Raw genomic sequence first — 22,560 nt, forward strand, 5'->3', positions numbered from 1 at the left:
TAAGTTGGGAAGTGTTCCCTTCTCTTCTGTTTTTGAAAATACATGTAAATGATTTGTTTGTTTCTTCTTTATATATTCCATGGAATTCATCTGTGAAACCATATGGGCCTGGGCTTTTCATTGTGCAAAGATTTTAAATTACTAATTCAGTTTCTTTACTTGTTATTGATCTGTTCTGATTTTTCATTTCTTCTTGAGTTAGTTTTTGTAGTTTGAATCTTTATGGGAATTTTTCCATTTCATTTAAGTTGTCTAAATTTTTGGCATAAGTGCATTTATCATACTTCCTTGTGAGCCTTTTAATTTATGTGGGGTTGGTAGTGGTCTCCTCTTTTATTCTTGTTCTTGATAATTTGTGTCTTCTCTCTTTCTTCATGGTTAATCTAGTGAAAGGTTTGTCAATTTTCTTGATCTTTTCAATGAACCAACTTTTGTTTCACTGATTTTATCTATTGTTGTTCTGTTTTCTATTTTATTGATTTCCTCCCTAATCTTATTATATCTACCTTCTACTTGCTTCATATTTAATTTTTTTCTAACTTACAATGAAAGCTTAAGTTATTAATTTGAGACTTTTCTTCTTTTCTAATATAGACACTTAAAGCTATAAACTTACCTCTAATAACTGCTTTAGCTTTATCCCATAAATTTTGATATGTTGTGTTTTTGTTTTCATGTAGTTCAAAATACTTTCTAATTTCCCTTGTGATTTCTTTTCCCTTGTGGGTAATTTAGAAGTATGTTGTTAGTTTCCTGATATATGTGGATTTTCTAAATTTCTTACTGTTGTAGATTTTTACTTAATTTTTCTGTTATCAGAGAATATATTTTGTATGGTTTAAATTCATTTAAATGGATTGAGATTGTTTTGTGAGTTAGCATATAAATTCTCCTGGAGAATGTTTAAAAGAATATGTAATTTGTTGTCATTGGGTAAAGTATTCTAGAAAGGTCAGTTGTATCAAGTTGATTGAGAGTGTTATTCAAGTCTCCAATGTCCTTGCTGATTTTTGTCTAGTCGTTCTATCAGTTATTGAAAATGGAGTATTGAAATCTTCAGCTATTTTCAATTTTCTATTTTTTCTTTCAATTCTGTCATTTTTTGCTTCATATATTTTAGGGCTCTGTTGGTAGATGCATGTACATTTATAATTGTTATATTTTTTTGAGGAATTGACCTTCCTATCATTATGAAATGTCCCTCTTTGTCTCTAGTAATATTTCCTAGTTAAAAGTATATTTTGTTTGATATTAATATAGCCACTCCAGCTCCTTATGGTTATTATTTGCATGGTATATCTTTTTCATCCTTTTACTTTAACAATATGTGTCTTTGAATTTAGAATGTGGCTCTTGTAGCAGCATATAGTTGGAATTTAAAAAATCCATTCTGACAATCTCTGCTGTTCCTTGGAGTTTTTAATCCATTCACATTTAATAAAATTACTGCTATGGTTGGACTTATGTTTACCAGTTTTTAAATTTTTTTCTGCATATCTCATATCTCTTTTGTTCATTTGTTTCTCCTTTACTGCCTTGTTTTGTGTTAAATAGATATTTTTAGTGTACCGTTTAATTCCTTTCTTTCTTGACTCTATTTTTTATTATTTTCTTAAGGGATTGCTTTAGAAATTATAATATATATATTAACTAATCACAATCTACTTCAGATTTATATTAACTTCATACCAGTAAAATTTAGAAACTTTGCTCCAATATAGTTCCATTTCCTCCCTTATCCTTTGTACTATTATCATATGCCTTACAACTATATATGTTATAAACCCAACAGTGCAGTGTGATAAGTATTGTTTTATGTAATCTTATGTCTTTCAAAGAATTTAAGAAAATAGAAATATATGTATGCTTATATATTTGTCCAGTTATTTACTTCCTGGTGCTCTTTATTTTTTAGTGTGGATTCAAATTACTGTCTGGTGTCATTTCCTTTAAACCTGAGGGATTTGCTTTAGCATTTCTTATAAGACAGGTCTGCTAGCAATGGATTCTCTCGCTCTTTGTCTGGCAATGTCTTTGCTTTCAGTTTTGAGTAATAGTTTTGCTGAATATAGAATTCTTGATTTATTTTTTCCCCCAGCACTTAAATATGTCATACGAATGCCTGTGGGTTGTATCATTTCTGATGTGAAGTGAATCATTAATACATTGTTCTCTTGTATGTGATGAATCATTTTACTCTTGGTGCTTTGAAGTTTTCTCTCTGACTTTGGCTTTCAACAGTTTGACTATATATGATATATCTACATGTGTATCTCTTTGTGAGTATCATACTTGGGTTTGTTGAGTATCTTGGATCCATAGATTAATATTTTCATCAAGTTTGGGGAATTTTAGTCCATTATTTCTTCAGATATATTTTCCTACCTTTTCTCTCTCTCTCCTCTTTCCAGTACTACCATGACTCATATATTGGTATGTTTGATGTTGTCTAACAGATCTCTGAGGCTTTAAGATTTTTTCTTCATTCTTTTTCTGTTTTTTTTTATTAGATTATTTCTATCTCCAGATTCACTGATTTTTTAAATTCTTCTATATAAAATCTGTTGAGTCCCTTTAATAAATTTTTCATTTAAGTTATTGTACTTTTAAACTCCAAAATATTCATTTGCTTCTATTTTATAATTCTTATCTCTTTGTTGACATTCTCTCTTTTTGGGTCATTTTTATAATACTTCCTTTAATTCTTTAAACATGGTTTCCTTTATTGGCCTTTAAACTTATTTCTTATTACTACTTTGAAGTCTTTGTTTGCTAAATCGAACATCAGGGTGCACCTGGAGACAATTTTTATTTACTGATTTTTTCTGCTGGTGTGTGTCACACTTTCCTATTTCTTGTCATGTTTCATAATTTTTGTTGTAATTGAAAATGGGACATGTTGGGGGCTTCCCTGGTGGCACAGTGGTTAAGAATCTGCCTGCCAACGCAGGGGGCACAGGTTCAATCCCTGGCCCAGGAAGATCCCACATGCCATGGAACAACTAAGCCTGTGTGCCACAACTACTGAGCCTGTGCTCTAGAGCCCACGAGCCACAACTACTGAAGCCCACGTGCCCAGAGCCTGGGCTCCGCAACAAGAAAAGCCTCCGCAATGAGAAGCCCATGTACCGCAACAAAGAGTAGCCCCCGCTTGCCGCAACTAGAGAAAACCCACACACAGCAACAAAGACCCAGCACAGCCAAAAAAAAAAAAAAAAAAGAAAATGGGACCTGTTAGATAATATACTGTAGTAATTCTGGATTCTGAATTTTTCCCTAAATGTGTTGTTGCTCTGTTTTGTTTTTGTTTAATTACTTGCCTAAACACATTTATAGAATCTGTTCACCTAGCACTGTGTTACTGCTGATGTCTCTGTTTTAGTTTTTTTAAAAAATTGTCATTCTCATTTTTAAGCCTGAATTCATAGGGATCACCTTGTATTTGCATAGATTAATGGCCAATCAATGAATGGTCAGACACTGTGCTCAAACATCTCAAGACAGTAAAGGTTCCATCTTCTGGCAATAGATCTGTGTGTGTGTTGGGGAGCACATTTGAAATTCAGGTAATTTTAAAGTATGTATGCCCTGGATTTGCTTACCTCTAGACTCTCTTGTTTCTCCTCTGCACATGTACACAGGTTTACAGTTAACCAATGATGTGTGGATAACCTGAGCCCTCTCCAGTTTTTTTCTATTCAGGCATATGGAGAGCTTATGAAGGCCCCCATGGTGGTCGTTTTTTTTTTTTGGCCGCGTTGGTCTTCGTTGCTGTGCGCTGGCTTTCTCTGGTTGCCGCGAGCGGGGGCTACTCTTTGTTGTGGTGCGTGGGCTTCTCATTGCGGTGGCTTGTCTTTGCTGTGGAGCACAGGCTCTAGGCACGCGGGCTTCAGTAGTTGTAGCACACGGGCTCAGTGGTTGTGGCATGTGGGCTCTAGAGCACAGGCTCAGTAGTTGTGGCGCCTGGGTTTAGTTGCTCTGCGGCATGTGGGATCTTCCTGGACCAGGGGTTGAGGCCGTGTCCCCTGCATTGACAGGAGGATTCTTAACCATTCTTAACCACTGCGCCACCATGGAAGTCCCGTTAAATATAGTTTTAATAGTTAAAAGACCCAAATTGATCCATACATATCAAGTTAAGTGTCTACTCAGAAACTGACTTATAAGACAGAGTATTATTTTCAAAATTTAGATACAACTAAAAGCCCAAGAGGTTAGCAAGCCCTTATTTAGCTCTTTGATGTAACTTCAAAGAAATTTAAATTTAAAAAAAGAAATTAAAATTTTACATATTCTATTAACTCCTCTAAAAACATTATTTGACTTTAAAATTCAATAGAGTAAGATGTTAGACTTCAGTGTTCCTGGGTCATAACAAAATAGACATGTCTTTCCTTCAAATAATTAGTTACACTGATTATTGCATAGTCAGTTCCTTAAAACTTCGTTTCTCTGATTTAGTTTTGTTTGTTAACTTCGATAAATGACTTAGCATTACCAAATAGTCTGTTGGCACAGTATTTTAACATCTAATCCTTCACACACTCTTTTTTTGTTAGGATTCAAAAGCTTGAAGAAACTTTAGAGAGCATAACAAGTGTTTGATATTTTCTAAATACTTTGGATTTTCTAAATAATACTATATAATATATGATTTTCTAAATAATCCTATATAATATATAAATCATAATGCTTTTTTTGAAGCCTTTTGTTCCAAATGAAATATTATTTGAAAACTGATGATAGTACCATGAATCTTTACCATAAAGTTTAACTATTAAAAATCATCTGCTGTGACTTACTTGTGAGAATGGAATAATCACATTCTGACACATTCTATGTAATAAGTGAATCATTTTAAAGGTTTATCTTAAAGGGAAAATGACAGAAAAAAAGGAACGACAGTACAAGAAAAAGAATGACAGATCACAGCTGTTTTGATATAAATAAACATTGAAAATATGAGCTCATGAGAATATGACTGCAGATAGTAGAATGAAAGTAAAAAGTAAAAAGAGCAAAAACAGAAAAACAGGAGAAAAGTTAGAAAATGCAAATGTTCTATAAATAGAAAAAAATGAAACAGACTCCATAATTAATTTCATTTTATATAGTAATGGAATTAAAGGAGTGAAGGAAAATACCACTTTAAACTTAGACCTGTATTAGCACAGCCTGTACTTTGTAACCTGCTAGGGGTATAGAATGCAATCATTTTGCTGCTGCCTGGAACAGCCAGCCAGGAACAAATTTCACTAAGCCTTCCAATTGGTAACCAATCCACAAGTTTGATTTCAAGGTTCTAACCTTTGGCATTAATGCTGATCATAGAATAAGAGCTAGATATTCACCCTGGGGGAGGGGGTAGTTAGTGGGAGAGGAAAAGGCCATTTCTGTGCTACAACTCCACTCCAGGAATTAAAGACAGTAGCCCACCCTATACTCTCAGGCTACGTTTGCACCCCCTGTACTTCCTAGAAGCCCTGCAGGTCTGTGTTACTTGCTTAGCAGGGGATAAGATTATTTGCATTATTATGTATCCATTTTGTACTCTGTATATGTGCTGTCTTCTTTTGATTTAGGTAATCTCTTTGCTTTTGCTAATGCTTTTTAAAGACTGGAAACGATCAAGGTTTGGACACTTTGGAAGGTTTTGCTGTTTTAACTGGGCAGCTGGCTTTTTCCATGCCACACCACTCACATGCTTCACTTTCTCTTCAAATTTTCTCTACACCAGGGACCTTTTTAATATTAACTTTTAATTTTAGAATCAGTTCAAGTCTGTAGAAAAATGACAAGGATAGTACAGAGAGTTCCTGTACGGCTTCCTATTGTGACTATCTTTCATTACAATGTGGACGAGAGGCTTTTAGCCTGAGCCCATGGATTGTTCAGAGTCCATGAACTTCTGAAATTTATGCCAAATTCTATACATTTGAAAGAAAATACACTTCATTTCATTCAAGAACTATATAGATTAAGGTTGTCCTTTTAATTTCATCAATTCTTTTCTCTAGGTGCAATCTCTGCTGTCATGTTTTCCACTCTGCTAACACATTTTTTGGTTTATTAGAACAATAACTACCTCCAAGTGTACACTCGCACCAGTGTGCATGGGTGGGTGGATTTTTGTGTGCAACAGCACTAGGAAAGTGTTCTTTATCAAACCTGTAATTTTCCGAGTCACTCGACGCTGTGTGTTCACACAAAGTATATTAACTCTATTGTTTGATGAACCCAGTGTCCTTTCAGACGGAGTCTGTCTATACTACATAAAGGCCTCAAGTTGAACCTAGAGGCCCTGCATCAGAATTGCCTGGGCTCCCAATACAGAAAATCTGCTTTTGTATCAATCCCCTGAAAGCATTTGGATACACAATGTATCCAAACCGTTTATGTAGACCACCTAAATTTCCAACATTAACTTAACAGCAAAGGGTATTTGGAACTATTACCAAAGCACTGCCACTTTCCCTCGAAATTTTAAGGGGGAAAAAGCCATGAAATTTGACATAAATACACTACCATGTGTAAAATAGATAGCTAGTGGGAACCTGCTGTATAGCACAGGGAGCTCAGCTCGGTGCTCTGTGATGGGCTACTTGGGTGGGATGGTGGGATGGCGGGGGGAGGTCCAAGAGGGAGGGGATGTGTGTATGCATATGGCTGATTCACTTCACTGTGCAGCAGAAACTAACACAGCATTGTAAAGCAGTTATACTGCAATTTTTAAAAATTGCTATAGACTTATTTTTCTCTTGTGTCTAGATAGAGTGCATTATGTGAGGTCATTCTCACGCTAGCTCTAAAGATAAAAGATGATTATAACTTTAGCCGTCTAGGTTTCTGTAAAACGTCCTCAAACTTAAAACTTCCTTTTATAAGCATGTTTTTAAATTATAGACTAACATTAGGGTGTTTTTTTTCAGACTTACAGATTCCAGTCTGATGCTAGAAGATTATTCATCCAAGTTGAGCCCCCAAACAAAGAGAGCCAAGAAAAGCCTTCTCCCTGGAGAGAAGAAAGAAAATCTGCCAAGTGACTACATGGTGCCCATTTTCTCAGGACGGTATGTACGGATTTTCTCCCTGGATCTGATTATTAGAAAGTGGAGAGTAAATGTTGTCAGGTAGTAATAACAATAGCAGCTGTCATTTATTGAGCACTTACTAGGTACTGGTTGAGAAAGGTCTGTGGAACCTCAGAACCATGCACGGAGGGAGATGTGTTCATTGTAAAACTGTTTGCCATCACATAGGATGGCTATATGACAAAAGAGGATGATCAGCAATTTATTTCTAATTATGTAACTAGTTGAAATTAGAAGCTGAGTATTGGATGCTAGTTTTTCGACTCTATATATAGTCACTATGTTTAGAGTAGAAAGAAAGGTTAAAACTATAAAATATTGGATGAACTAAAAAAAAAAAATCAGATGATATGTTTAGGTAGATTGGTTGCCAGTGTGGTTTTAATTATTATTCATTATGAAGAAAAAAAAGTCTTAGATAACGTAGACTAAGTAAAAGAATTGCACCATAATTATGCCTGGCTTATGTTTGTTAAATGTAAAATAGATTACTATTTATTTTGAGGTAAAGTTCAAACAAAATAATCACTAAATCACCAGTCTGTGTAATGCCAAATTTGTTTATAATATAAACATTTTTCTGAATGATAATATATACAAAGGAATCTTGAAAGGAGACTTGTCCAAGACACCAACTTAAAGTTTAACAGGAACTTTCTGAGTCTTCCCTGTTTATTTTCCTTTGAATGGAGAATTATTCACAGAGCTAAGATGGTTCAGAATGAGGTCATCTTCTCCAGGCAAGTGCTCTCAGGAAAATCACTAGGCAATAATGCGGGTGTAATTTTGGGTAACCAACTTCTGTTTCCCTCCATTTTTTCTTTCCACTGTTTTCTGATGGTTCCTTTCTGAATGGTTTCGGAGGCTAATGTCATAATTGCTCTGAACCTACCTAGGAAGGTAAGGGGGTAAACAATATTCTATTTTTAGCTTTTCATTTTATACCTTTGACTTTTTTTTTTGCGGTACGCGGGCCTCTCACTGTTGTGGCCTCTCCCGTTGTGGAGCACAGGCTCCGGACGCGCAGGCTCAGCGGCATGGCTCACGGGCCCAGCCGCTCTGCGGCATGTGGGATCTTTCCGGACTGGGGCACGAACCCGCGTCCCCTGCGTCAGCAGGCGGACTCTCAACCACTGCGCCACCAGGGAAGCCCTGGAAAGGTTTTAAATTTATTTTAAATTTGCAGTAGTGTGTTTTGTTGTTGTTGTTGTTGTTTTTGCGGTACACGGGCCTCTCACTGCTGTGGCCTCTCCCGTTGTGGAGCACAGGCTCCGGATGCGCAGGCTCAGCGGCATGGCTCACGGGCCCAGCCGCTCTGCGGCATGTGGGATCTTTCCGGACTGGGGCACGAACCCGCGTCCCCTGCGTCAGCAGGCGGACCCTCAACCACTGCGCCACCAGGGAAGCCCAGTAGTGTGTTTTTGATGTTAGTATCATATTCTTGCTCTTGTACCCAAATTATAGCAGGGTTACCACTGACATGCACTTATATTTACTTAAAGGCAAATGTGCCTGCTGTCCTGGGTCAAAAATATATTTTTAAGTGTACTTGAGTTTTCCTGTGAAATAATTACAGTTTTTTTCCCCAAGGTTTACCTTATTTGCAAATGGAAAAGGCAGGGAAACCATGACTCCATTCTGCCCTCTAGAGCTATGTTAGCACATCCACTGTTAAAGGGTATGTGAACTTCACTTAGAGTTGTCTCAACTTGGGGCCGGACTATCATTGAATATAATCCATTACTATACATATTGAATCATATTACAAACCTCATTTCAAATCTCTATATTGTATATTAGCCTCTATAGAGAATTCCAAGTAGATTCTCATGACGTTTGTTTTGTATTCACTTATTAATTCATTCACTTCCTATCTCATTCAAAAAGAAAAGTTAGAGGTAATTATGTCAGGATACTAAGCTAAAAATGTTCCATCTTCCTTTTTCTCCCCCTAAATTATAGCAGATAACTTCCTTGGTAGAGACTACTTTTTAATATGTGGAGAGATAGAGAGAAGGGAAAAGAAATTAAAATTTACTCGCTAAGTTAAGTAAAACGCGAGGTAGACTAATTTGTCTACCAGATGTTTTAGTAATATTCCATGAGAAATTCCAAACGTGTGCAAATGTTGCGTCCTACTCGTCAGCAAACTATATAGATTCAGGTGCCAGGGACTTGTAAACACAATGGCAGTGTTTGCTTGAAGTTTGAAGTAATTTTTCTTATAAGAAAAACAAATGTACAATTCTGCCTTAAGAGGTCTCAGGAGACTCAATTTCAAGAGAATCTTCAATATAATCAACATACTCCTCACTGAAACATGTAATAAGATTGACAACAAAGGTATTGAAGGAGTTTTAAAATAATCCAAATATTTTAAACATTACTAAATAACAGCACAAATTCTATCATAAACTACTATATTAGGCACAGCACTTTGGGATGTAACCACTCACTTGCCATCATCATCATCAATTATGAGTAAAAACAAGTCACTTTTGTCAGCATTGACACTTCAGCTGTGAGTTTGATCATTTCTTTACAACAGGGCTGTGTGTAAGCACAAAGTAAGGCTGTCATATTAAATATGTAGATACACACACACAACCTTTATTATCATGGAAAGGAAACCCACTAGGCTTAAGGATCTCACGTAGATTTACAACTTATTTCTGCGTGCAGCACCTCTGGGCAATGCATTACATCATCTGAGTTACAGAATCCAGATCAAGCACATAGGCGAAAATCAGAATCACAGCCACACAACTGTCTGTCGTTTCACAATATCGTCTTTTCTGGAAGGAAGTCGTAACTTAATCTTTTTTTATAGACTAAATCGTATTTAAACACACTAAGGAAACCAAAGAAATGACGTTGGGCAAGTTATCTAACTTCTCCGTGTCTTGTTGCCTCTCGTATTTCTAAAGTAGAGAGGGTACAGTCTACTTCAAAGGGTTGTTGTGGGGAAAAATGAGACAATGTATGTAAAAAGCACTTGTCAAGGCACCACAGCCGGAATAGGTAGTATTATTGTGGTTATCATTGTTGGTTAAGGTGAAGATCACTGCCATGTGTGAAGAGTTAGCTCCTATTTACCAGGTCTTTCTACGTCAGGTTTTCTTTGGGCACAGTGTACAGCATCTGAGGTCGGGCACCTTGAACTTGGTAAACTTGGGCTATCTCATCACTGCCATCCGCAATATCCATATTTCGCTGTTATTATATTTTAGCCAAGTGCATGTCAGTGGAATTACAGACACGGAAGAAGAAAGAATTAAAGAAGCTGCTGCTTACATAGCCCAAAGGAATCTCCTTGCTAGAGAGGAAGGAGTCACGGCAGCCAAGCAGTCCGCAGTATTCGAACAGTCCACGTCCATGCTTCGCCAGGAGGAAGGTTTTGAGAAGTCGAGGAAAGTTGCAATTCGAGAAAAGGCAGAACACCTGTCACTGAAAAAAACGGTAAAAAAAAAGATAACTTACAAAAGTAGAAATGCTACCACTATATATAAAGTAGATAACTAGTAAGGACCTACTGTATAGCACAGGGAACTCTGCTCAGTACTCTGTAATGGCCTATATGGGAATAGAATCTAAAAAAGAGTGGATATATGTATATGTATAACTGATTCACTTTGCTGCACAGCAGAAACTAATACAACATTGTAAATCGACTATAATCCAATAAATATTAATTTTAAAAAGTAGAAATGCATGTAACATTGTATATATGTGTGTCAATATAGATTAATTAGCTTCAAATGAAGAAATATGTGGTCTTGCGGAGAAACAAAAGAAGGAAAAAGACATCAAAATGTATAGGTCAAAGAAAGACACACAATATTTAAATTCTGTGAAATTTTAGTTTCTATAGAAATTAAAGTTCTTGAAGAACCTTAAGAAATCCACCTTAGAGAAGTAAAATATGTTGCTCAGGCTTACAATGTTAAAAATTAAGTGATGTGTCTGTTTTCAAAAGGGGTGAGGGGAATTCGTTTGAAATGAATGCAAAAGTAAGGCTCCAAATGAAAAAAATGATCATTTTGATTTCTACATTACATTTTTGTAGCACATGTTACTTTGATTTCATAATATGTTGATTTTTTTTTCAGTTAGAAGAAACTGAGGCATATCATAAAAAGTTGAATGAAGATAGTCTTCTCCATGCTCCTGAATTTGTCATTAAACCTCGTTCCCACACTGTTTGGGAGAAAGAAAATGTAAAATTACACTGCTCTGTAGCCGGCTGGCCAGAACCTCGTCTCACATGGTAAGCTATCGTTATGAAAATTTCTCATAGAATCGATTACTCAAAGTTAATTTTACCTCTTATGAAAACATGTGACATTGTGAATATGCAAGAGTCAGTGAAAGCATCTACAAATTTGAATAGATTTTTTAAATAGTGAAGAAAAAATACATGTATGGAAGGAAAGAAGAGTCTTGCATCCATTACGATTTATTATGATACTTTATAATCCTATTATACAAATGGATCTTTATCTTATATAAAGCGTTAAAATTTAGTCAGCATATTTATTTGGTATCATTTTGTGATGAGAAGCGATACTGCCTTTTTAAAAGTAATTAAGACCCAGAGGGCTCCATCTCTACTCCTCACATGAGCTGAGGTCTTAATGTGTTTTCTAAAGCCAAAAAATAGGGGAGCTGTTACAACTATGGGGCCTGAAGAAATTTTTGTTCCATAACGAATAAGCTCCCCTTTTTTCCGTCCATTATATATCCTATTGCAATTGTCAATGACTTTGTGATCCCTAAACTCAGAACTCTCCCATCATACGGCATGAATGTCTGCCATAGAGAGCAGAAGTCTGAAGAGGATTGTGAGCCAGTTTTAAAAGGCGTTTTCCGTCTTCTTCTCCGACAGGGGTATTTTGCATGCAGTTCCCTTATCCTCGGGAGTGGTGGTAAATATGCCCTATGTCACAGTATAAACACTTCATAGAATAGCACTGTCACCCAAAGAGCGCCTGTCTCTTCCTCTCTTTTCTGTTATTTCTAATGTTCTTTGGACACCTGGCTAGCATAATGGAGGTGGCTGACAAGATAAACTGCTAGCTAAGGTTATTCTTAAAGAGCAGGTGGTGAGTTGTGTTTTTTAAAAATTCACCTGTGACGTCAATCTGCCTGTGGTAATATTGGATTTACTTACAGTTTTTCTTGTATGTAAACTCTTTCCAGGGTTCTTGAGTTTGAAAACCAAAGAATGAAACCAAAGCCAGCTCTATATTACCAAGGCAAATAATTTATAGTAAACAAAGATGAGAAATGTAGGAACATATTTAGGTGAAAATGAAGTTTAAAAAATCAATTTCCAAGCTTTAAAAGTATAAGAGTATACTATAGTAAGTTAGGAATCAGTCCATCTTTGCCCACCTTTCTCTCTACCTATAGAGTTGCACAAATTGGCCTATCAAAGGGACATTTCCTCTTAAAAAACTGATTATTTCCCACCTCAGAAAAAATCCAAACTTTCCTATAGAATTACATAAAGAATAACAAATTTTTAGCTCCAAGAAATATTACTTGAGATTCACTTTGTTATAAAGCAGAAACTAACACACCATTGTAAAGCAATTATACTCCAGTAAAGATGTTTAAAAAAAAATTTACTTGATGAGTAAAAAAAATTCTCATCTTTCATGAATTAAAATGTACTACCAATAAACGAATCATTGGAGTCCTTAAGTAGATATATTTATTACAGTGTCCTATCTCTGTTTTCCTGATTTTTAAACATCAGAGTTAAATATGATTTTCAAAAGAATACAAAGTAATCTCTAGGAGGTAAATATTAATTTCTTAAGCATTTATTTATTCCGTTAAATACTCAGCAACTAGAATACAAACATACCATGTACCACTGATGGTGTTACTAAGCCAGAGTAATAGGGTTCTATAAAGGCAGAGCTCTAATTCTGTTAGAGATTAAACTCCTTACATAGTGCTTTGTGGGCTGAAAAAGGAGTGATTTAAAAACAAACAAAAATAAGCAAATGAGTAAATATGTTGATGTTAAAAAAATAAAAACAAACAAAAAATATTAAAACGCCACAGAAAAAATATGAGATGACTAAATTGTCAACCCGTAAAACTCCAGTCAAATTGGAAAATAGAAATACTGTCAGTTTTTGGTTTTTTTTTTTTGGCTGCGTTGGGTCTTCGTTGCTGCATGCGGGCTTTCTCTAGTTGTGGCGAGCAGGGGCTACTCTTCGTTGCAGTGCGCGACCTTCTCATTGCGGTGGCTTCCCTTGTTGCAGAGCTCGGGTTCTAGGCGCGTAGGCTTCAGTAGTTGTGGCACACGGGATCAGTAGTTGTGGCTCGCGGGCTGTAGAACGCAGGCTCAGTAGTTGTGGCGCATGGGCTTTGTTGCTCTGTGGCATATGGAATCTTCCCGGACCAGGGCTCGAACCCGTGTCCCCTTCATTGGCAGGTGGATTCTCAACCACTGTGCCACCAGGGAAGCCCATACTGTCAGTTTTTTGTTATCTTCACTAATGGGGCTGAGAAGAAGTATGATTGATCCCTCAAATCTTTCACCTTTAGCTTTGAAATATTTATTTCCTTAACGTATGAATTTTATGGCCTAGGGGTTCATTTGAATCAAAAACAAAGGCACAGAGGCAAGATTTGTCTCAGAAACGATTGGGAGGCTGTTTGGGAGGCTGTCCGTTGACTGGAACAAACCTTCTCTAGTTCTCGTGACCCCTTTTGTGCTTGGAGAAGTCAAATCCATTCTGTATCAAGAATTCTCCCAGTAGGGACGGATCAGACCATTTCACAGAAAGTCCTGTTGCCTTGCAAGTCAAGTGAGAAGTAAATATGAAAACAAAAGAACCAGTGGACCACTAAGAAAATAGTTCACCTTGTTTAGCAAGCAAGATTTGCCCCTGGATAAAGCTGAAATTTGGACAATCAGCTAGCAGATAACTGAAAATTGGCTGTGGCAATAAATAAGGTCAGATCCAGGTTTTGTGGGGCGTAAGAGTTGTACAATTTGAGGAGCACTTTTACAAAAAAGAATATAAAGTTAAGTCATATGCATTAGGCACAGAGCCTTGTGGGGACGCATGCTGATGAGAGACCCTGAAACTTGAGCTTCACTGGTTTCAAGGTGAATCCATCTCTGAGAGTAAACGTCCATGTAGGATTGATTATAGCTTGCTGGGTACGTTGCCTTTTTAAAAATAATCATGAAATGAAGCTCTGATTTACTTTGCAAGCTGCTGGTCCAGAGTGTGCGATCTTCAGTGAGCATCCTTCCCCTCAATGAGCAGGGAATCCACGACCTAGCAAGAACCACGGTTGGTGGTGACTAATTTGCTGGCATTTATGCCTCTTTGGTACCCAGCTGCAGCTTCCTGGGCCTGACACTGAGTATAAGTATGAAAGAAATAAGTGAGAATGACCTTACTGAATAGAAGAAGGGAAAGTACAGAAATAAGTGTGTGATGTTGCTGCGGGCAGTTGTGATGCCTCCGCTTGAAGCCTTTAGCTCTCAAAGGCATGTGTGCCTGGGACCTGGCTCCCTCAGACTCCTTTCCAAAGAGGGTTCAGTTCCAAGTTTCCACTGGGCAGCCTCAGGTCATGGAAGCCCCTGAGGTCTAACAAATGATATCAACACACAGCAGCTGCTCTTTGGCCAACCCCGCGTACTGACTAAATCCGTCTGGATGGAATCTAGAGGGTAGCCAGGGAGCGCTCACTGACAGGCGCGCCCATCATTCATCAGGGCCCGGTGTGGAGGCGCTGAGCTCACTTTCCGAGCAGAAGGAAGGCTGTGGGCTTTGCGTCCGGTAGAAAAGTTAGCTGTAGATGACGCTGCTGCACCACCACAGTGAAGCAGGCCATCCTGAAGGAGGGCTTGTCAACAGAGAAGGAGAAATATATATGTGGTGAAAAACCAAAGCTGTTTTACTTAATATATTTATATAATAACTTGTTTAATAGGCTATATATTGGTTTAAAAGGGGAGGAAAAACGTTTATGTTTGTATCCATATTACTTGCATAAGGAAGCTCTGGAAGGCTATGTAAGAATCTAAGGAGAACAGTTAGCTGTGGGGAGGAGCTGGGCAGAAAGCAGACAGGTTTGAGGAAGGAGAATGTTTCCTGGGCACCCTGATATTTTCTGGTCTTTGAACCATATGCCTGTATTGCCCAGTCAAATTGTAAAAACTATGTGAAATGAGGGAGAAAAGTTCTCTTTAAGAGAAGGAGAGAATTGCATTAATTTTACACTTCCTTTTTTTAAAAAAGAGCCAGATTTAATTGCATTTCGAGCCCAAAGTCTAAATCAGTTTTTTCAATGGAAGCCTGGATTGTAATCTGCAGGGAGACTCACACAAACTCCCTGGAGCAATGTGTTAGTGTTAGTGAGGATTAGTATTAATCTGATGCTCACTCAATACCCAAGTTTTCAGATGTGTATGTGGTTACTGGGCTAGATCCTCACGCAAGACACTTAAAAATACATACTTGAAATTCTTCACATTATCCCTGAAGTCACTGTCAAATAGACAAACATATTTGTCATTAAGCATGATAAGAGTTCAAAACCTGGGAATAAAATAGTACTATCTTAGGAAGAGTCCAGAGATTTGGAAACGCCTTAATCTATTTTTGCAAATTATGTGAATTCACAAATTCCATGATAGAATCATATGTTGAATTTGTTTACAAGATTAGAGTTATTCACAATGTATTTAAATTTAGCAATTACTATCATATTATCTTAGGAAAACAGCCTGCATTTAAAATAGTTAAAAATTATTTATAATTACTTCCCAGGTATAAGGGTTTGGGATTTTATTTTAGATTTTTCTTATTTATTTAAGTCCAAATTCTATGCTAATGGAATAGCTCTCTCTCAGCTAATTGGTTTTTAAAGTAACAGCTATTTATTCAAAACAGTAGGGTTGCATTCTAAGTAGCAACCACACTTGTAGGGGTATTCAACATGAAAAGATCATTTTGGCAGGCATTATTTGCTGATAGAGAAAAGTTAGAGTGAAGCCCTTTTGTTTGACCATGCTTTACGCTGCCAAAGAGCTTTCACTGTAATCCCTTCTTATCAAAGTCAGCCCAATATCCAAACAGACATTTGTTTGGAGGAATTAAGTGTGTATTTTACACACATACATAAAGAGTATTATTCTAGAAATACTTGTAACAGAAGCTCATTAACTAGTTCATAGACTCTACATGAAAATGGCAAGGAAAATGGTGTACAGCTAAATGTTCACAGGAATTTCAGAAACCCTCTGACAAATAACCCCAGGGTGTAGCTAACTCTCCAAAATTAGCTGGTGACTGACCAGTTTGGAATTTCATTTTCCAGAAGTAACAAACTGTGAAGCATATACAGAGCAGGCCTCAAATCCTCCTTTTCTCCCCTGACTTGATGGTGAAGACAGCCAATCGCAAATGACTCCGAACCTGAGCGCCTAGCTAGGTGAACTCCTTGGAGAATAGAATTGAATCCCTTCCTCATTTAATCCATGTCTGCAGCTTTAAAACAGATGCTTCTTACACTGACATTGGAGTTCCAGTGGAGAGAATGGAAGCTTCTCAAAGTGTGTGTGTGTGTTTGTATGTGTGTGTGTGTGTGTGTGTGTGTGTGTGTGTGTGTGTGTGTGTGTGAGAGAGAGAGACAGAGACAGAGACAGAGACAGAGACAGAGACAGAGAAGCCATGGCTGTTTAGCTGGGGGTCGGGGGATGGGGGAAGGCATTGAGGTGCTAAGTCGGATTGGACAGAAGGACAAGGAAAGTGAAGAATGCCTGGGAGCTGCAAATGCTGTTTTAATTCAAACTTTATAGAAATATGAACAACGTTTTTGGTCAGAAGCCAAATAGAGTGTCACTCAGTTGTTTGGTCAAGTAGCACCTGCCACACAGAATTGGGTGTCATATTTCTCTTCTTATGTTAGAAGGAAATACTGAAAACACCACAGCAAAGGAGAAAACTGAGCAAGAGGGAGCTTGTGAGTCAAGTGTGAAATGACCTAAACCAATTCAGTCAGGAGAACATGCTGATTAACATGTTCTACCCTGTCATTCATCAAAACAAGGAATGTTCCAGATTAGGAGTGGCCGCAGATTTCTTTTTACACACCATCTCTGATCAAACAGTCCTGTCTGCCTGGAGCCCTGTGGGGAGGGAGCTAACTGAGGCTGCTTCTGAGCTGTCAGAAACAGCTAGGGATGGCTCCCAAGGGTGGGGCAGAAGGCTGTGCCCCTACACCTGCTACGCAGCTGCGATTCCTAAGCCAGTCCACCCTGCCGTTTCACATCCTAGGGAACCAGGACACAAAGAGCCTCAACACACCTTCTTCACATGCACTTATTTTAAATTATCCATATCATGAAGGATGGATTTATCAGAACTCCGTTCCTTCGGCCCCAAATCAGGAAGCACAGTTAAATCTATGGTGTTACCCAATAACTCTGTTCAATCCAATTTAGCAAACACTGAGTGCCTAATATTTGCCTGTGATGCCTACTTCCTTGAGAGTGGCAATAGAAGTAGGGATCAGACACAATCCCCAGCTTCAAGGCACGCACACCTTAGTAGAAGTGACACTTGTCCAACCATAATTTGATAAATGTTATATATTTCCATTTGAACCAAGTAACACCAATGCGGACAGGCAGGAATGATATCGTACGGGATTTCAAGGGAGAGATTATTGAAGAAGTGACATTTGATCAGAGCCTTGAAGGACGAGTTGGGATTTTGCTAGGTGGAGAAGGAGAATGGTACATTTTTTAAAGTATAAAAAATGATGCATTTTAGGGACATAGGATGCACGTGTGTGTGTGTGTGTGTGAGAGTGTGTGTGTGTGTGTATGAGTGTACGAGTGTACAAGCTGGGAAGAGGTAGGGACTGGCTGAAGATTATTTCCTTTCTTTCTCTCCCTTTCCACAACTTTCCCTGCTCCAAAACCTCCTTATAACCATGTCCAGAAATCTGAAGAAATAAAGTGCAGCTAAATAGAGAACAGCTGGAAAGTGGAAGCATCCCATGTTGTCAGGAGCCAGACTGCCTGGGTGCAAATCCCAGATCTGCTGTTCTAGCCGTGAGAGCCGGAGCAAGACACTTAACCTCTCCATGCCTGGGTTTCTTCATCTGGAAAATGCTACTACTTTACTACGTTAAAAGTAGTACCATCTCGTGCGGTTGTTGTGAGCATTGAATTTAAAGCACTTGCCTGGCTCACAGTAAACACTCTGTGTCCGTTATGGTTATTAGCGTTATTTGCGATGTCTGCACAAGTGAAGTGGGGTGTCCTAAAGGGAATCAAATGAAGTCCAGCTCCTCTTTGGGACAGAAAATGGCTTAAGCAGAAAAGCCTGGTCCAGCACCATAGCCACTGGCTACTGAGAACCTGAGGACGTGGTGAAGAAGGTGCCCCTTGCAGACTCAGGAGACAGTGTCTCAGGAGGGGCCCCTCCGTGGAGCGCCAGCCTCTCAAGGCTGAGAGGCTTCACCAAGGATGGCCAGTCAGAGAAAGGGAATCTTTCAGCTCCTATTTGTCAGTAGTTTTCTTTCATGATTGATATTTTAAGTTCTTCCAAGAGGAGAGCTATGCTTGCTCACAAAAGAGTAAAACAAATATAATGAGCTTTCAATGCAATAACAAGGTTTTGAACAACATGCAAGAATGTTAGTGGGAAGAATATTTTGCTTTCATCCTACACAGACAGCCAACAAAAAAACCACTCAAAGCCTTCCTCTCTGTTGTGTCAACAATAGGCAAGTTTTTGTTTTCTTTTTTTTCAGATCTTCTATTGAAGTATCATATGCACATTAAAAAGTGTGTATCACATATAAATGTAGAACTCTGATGAATTTTTGTAGACTGCATACACGCAGGTAACCAGCACCTAAATCAAGAAACCAAACAATTTCAGCACCCAGGATGTCTCCTTAATCCCCCCTGCCCCGCTCCGGGGGGATCACTCTCCTGACTTCTAGCAGCATTAATTAGTCTTTTCTGGTTTTGTACTTTACATAAAAGCAATCATTATACTCTTTTGTGTCTGGCTCTTTTCACTCGACATTACACATGCAAGATTCAACCACATTGCTGTGAATGGCCAACTTCTTGAACGTAATTTTTGTAATGGAGGAGAGGAAAGCACATTCGTCAAGAAGTTTTAGGCGAGAAGCAGCCTGGGAGCCGGCCTGCAACCTGTTGGGGAGGCTCTTGTAGCCGCAGCCGCCAGAGCCTCCGCGGCCACAGACACCTCCGGAGGGATCCAGTTGGGGAGGAAGCGGAGGTGTCGCCGGCCCCGGCCTGTGCCTGGACACTCAAGGGGGACTACAGGTTATGAGTGCTACATGTGTGCTTTCAGAGCAGCAATGTGAGGAAGCTTGAAGTGGGATGGCAGGATGGCCTCATCCTTTTGACAGTAACTCCAGTGATCCAGAGAACTGGGATTGGAAATTGAATAGTAGACATCGTAAACTTTATAAACATTCAAGTACTCCCCCACGTGTTGCCAAAGGAGTTGTTGCCCACACCAAAATGAGTCTACATGGTGACTTGATCTCTCTCAACGAGAGATCAAGAGATAGACGAAGGTCAAGTGACAGATCCCAAGATTCATCTCACGAAAGTACAGAATCTCAGCTCATTCCTCGTATTAGAAATGTTACTTCAACACGACAGCACCATGTTGAACGTGAAAAAGATCACAGTTCCTCTCGTCCAAGCAGTCCTCATCCTCAAAAAGCATCTCCAAATGGTTCCAGGAGCAGTGCTGGGAACAGCAGCAGAAACAGTGGTCAGTCAAGTTCAGATGGTAGCTGTAAGACATCTGGGGAAATGGTGTTTGTGTGTGAAAATGCAAAAGAAGGAGGTCGGAATGTAAGAACGTCAGAACGAGTGACACTAATAGTGGATAACGCTAAATTTGTTGTAGACCCATCCATTTTTACTGCTCAGCCATACGCAGTGCTGGACAGGATGTTTGGGGCTGGCAGAGAACATGTCCCAGCGAGAAGGGAGAGTATGAGGTGGCAGAGGGGATTGGCTCTACTGTGTTTCGAGCTATTCTGGATTACTATAAAACAGGAATAATCCATTGTCCCAATGGCATATCTATTCCTGAACTGAGGGAACCATGCGACTCTCTTTGTATCTCTTTTGAATATAGTACTATTAAATGTAGAGATCTCAGTGCCCTAATGCATGAGTTATCAAATGATGGTGCCCGTAGACAGTTCGAATTTTACCTGAAAGAAATGACTCTGCCTCTCATGGTAGCAAGTGCCCAGAGTGGGGACCATGAATGCCACATAGTGGTGCTTACAGGTGATGATGTGGTTGATTGGGATGAAGAGTATCCACCACAGATGGGAGAATAATATTCACAAATTATTTATAGCACAAAATTATATAGATTTTTCAAGTACATTGAAAACAGAGTTGTGGCCAAATCAGTTTTGATGGAGAGGGGTCTTAAGAAGACTAGATTGGGAATAAAAGGTTGTCCAACCTACAAAGAAAAAAGTAAAAGAAAAGGCCTGGGGGCTGCCCAGAAGTGATTTACAACTATGTCCAAAGACCCTTTATTCGAATGTTTTGGGAGAAGGAAGAAGGAAAGAGCCGGTGTGTAGACTTTCAGTGTGTAAAAAGTAAATCTATCACCAACCTTGCAGCAGCTGCAGCTGACATTCCCCAGGACCAGCTGGTAGTCATGCACCCAACTCCTCAAGTGGATGAGCTCGATATTTTCCCTATCCATCCCCCTTCTAGCAACAATGACCTCGATCCTGACGCACAGAATCTGATGCTGTGATGGTGATGTTCCTTGAAACCATAGCGTGCTACTCTTCACGATGACGCTGCACTCTCCTCATCCTGCACTGCAAGGCCACTCTCTTCATTGTGAGATGCACAGAACAGTGTTTAGGATATTGCAGTGTAAACTTTTTAAAAGACCATGGTTTTTAAAATGGTTGGATGGCTGAATGGTTTTTTTGTTTGTTTGGTTGGTTGGTTGGTTTTTTTGCGGTACGCGGGCCCCTCACTGTTGTGGCCTCTCCCGTCGCGGAGCGCAGGCTCCGGACGTGCAGGCTCAGCGGCCACGGCTCACGGGCCCAGCCGCTCCACAGCATGTGGGATCTTCCCGGACCGGGGCACGAACCCGCGTCCCCTGCATCGGCAGGCGGACTCAACCACTGCGCCACCAGGGAAGCCCTGAATGTTTTTTTAAATGACTACAATTCTAGCATCTTGAGGTTCCAGTTATATAAATGTATTGGTTTACCAGTAGGTTTGTGAAATTGGTTCTTTGTATGGGGGAACAGTCCTCTTTCACACATCTAGATCTTTTCAGAAGTGGTGGAAATTGGCAGCTGGGGTACTTTCAGTCTAGATTGATATTCATCACACCCCAGATAAAATGTAGAATATTATGTAGTTGCACTTTATATATGGTGGTTGAGTGGAACTGTTCAAGCCATTTTAATAATTGTGATGCACAATATAATCTAAATAAGTGCTTCTATCAAAGTATTCTTTCAGTAAAATGTATATAGTTTGCTGTCCATGATGAGCAAAAAATGAGTATCATTGGGCTTATTTGAATGATTAGGATGAGATTCAATGGCCATATCTTATCAGTTATCTCCAGTGCCGTTTTCATCCTTTTCAAGTGAGTCACATGCGGAGAGTGTGAACTTCAGGTGGTTTATTATCCAGTCTGCCTTACCCTTAATCTGTTCACAGATATTTATTCACTAATGATTTTTTTCGAGTTATGGGATAGGAAAATGAAGTGTTTGCTCTTCATTTACTAAATGATTGTAAACTCATTTTTCATCAAAATAAAATTCCATTGTTTTAATGTTAAGAAAAAGAGGTTTTATAGTATTTATAATGTGTTTTATTTGCATTTATTGAACAGACCCCACCACCGACCTCAGTGCTGTGTTTACAGGTGTTCCTTCAAGAACAACAGTTATGTGTGTGTTGCTTTTAATCATGAATCTATTTACACCTCAACTTACTTCACCTTGTTTCCATTGTCTCATAGGTATAAAAACCAGGTGCCAATAGACGTCCATGCAAACCCTGGAAAGTATATTATCGAAAGCCGATATGGAATGCACACTCTGGAGATAAACGCGTAAGAGACATCAGGGTCTGTGTGTGTTGCCCAGCAGTTGCTTAGGGTGGCAATTTGCGCTCCAGTTAATGACTGTTCCCTTTTCCTCCCAATGCAGCGCGATCAGGATGGGGGACAGTCCCATACGTTGCTTCTTGGTGCACACCGAAGAGCGATAAGCATGACACTCTTACCAAGCCCACGTTACCTCCCAAAGTGATCTTACTTGAATTTAGTCAAAGACGATGAGGAAAAATTCATTTGTATCTATTTATCCTTTTATATACTGGAGAGTTTTTCTTAGACATTAGTAAGAAAATAAGTTACATAAA

The 22,560-nt window shown here is 38.8% G+C and overlaps 1 protein-coding gene and 1 pseudogene across 4 annotated transcripts in view; both read left to right on the top strand.

The window, feature by feature from the left end:
- The window catches only part of MYOM1 (myomesin 1), a 163,116-nt gene that overhangs the window by 37,125 nt on the left and 103,431 nt on the right, over positions 1-22,560 (top strand). For all 4 annotated transcript variants that reach the window (XM_073790556.1, XM_073790557.1, XM_033837598.2 and 1 more), the window contains 4 exons: positions 6,930-7,070; positions 10,322-10,550; positions 11,201-11,358; positions 22,157-22,249. In XM_073790556.1, coding sequence (XP_073646657.1) covers positions 6,930-7,070; positions 10,322-10,550; positions 11,201-11,358; positions 22,157-22,249 — 621 coding nt within the window. The remainder of the gene's footprint in view (positions 1-6,929; positions 7,071-10,321; positions 10,551-11,200; positions 11,359-22,156; positions 22,250-22,560) is intronic.
- On the top strand, positions 19,241-21,016 carry LOC101330159 (BTB/POZ domain-containing protein 10 pseudogene; annotated as a pseudogene).

Source organism: Tursiops truncatus, chromosome 13 (assembly GCF_011762595.2).
Source record: "Tursiops truncatus isolate mTurTru1 chromosome 13, mTurTru1.mat.Y, whole genome shotgun sequence".
In the NCBI taxonomy this organism is placed as follows: domain Eukaryota; kingdom Metazoa; phylum Chordata; class Mammalia; order Artiodactyla; family Delphinidae; genus Tursiops; species Tursiops truncatus.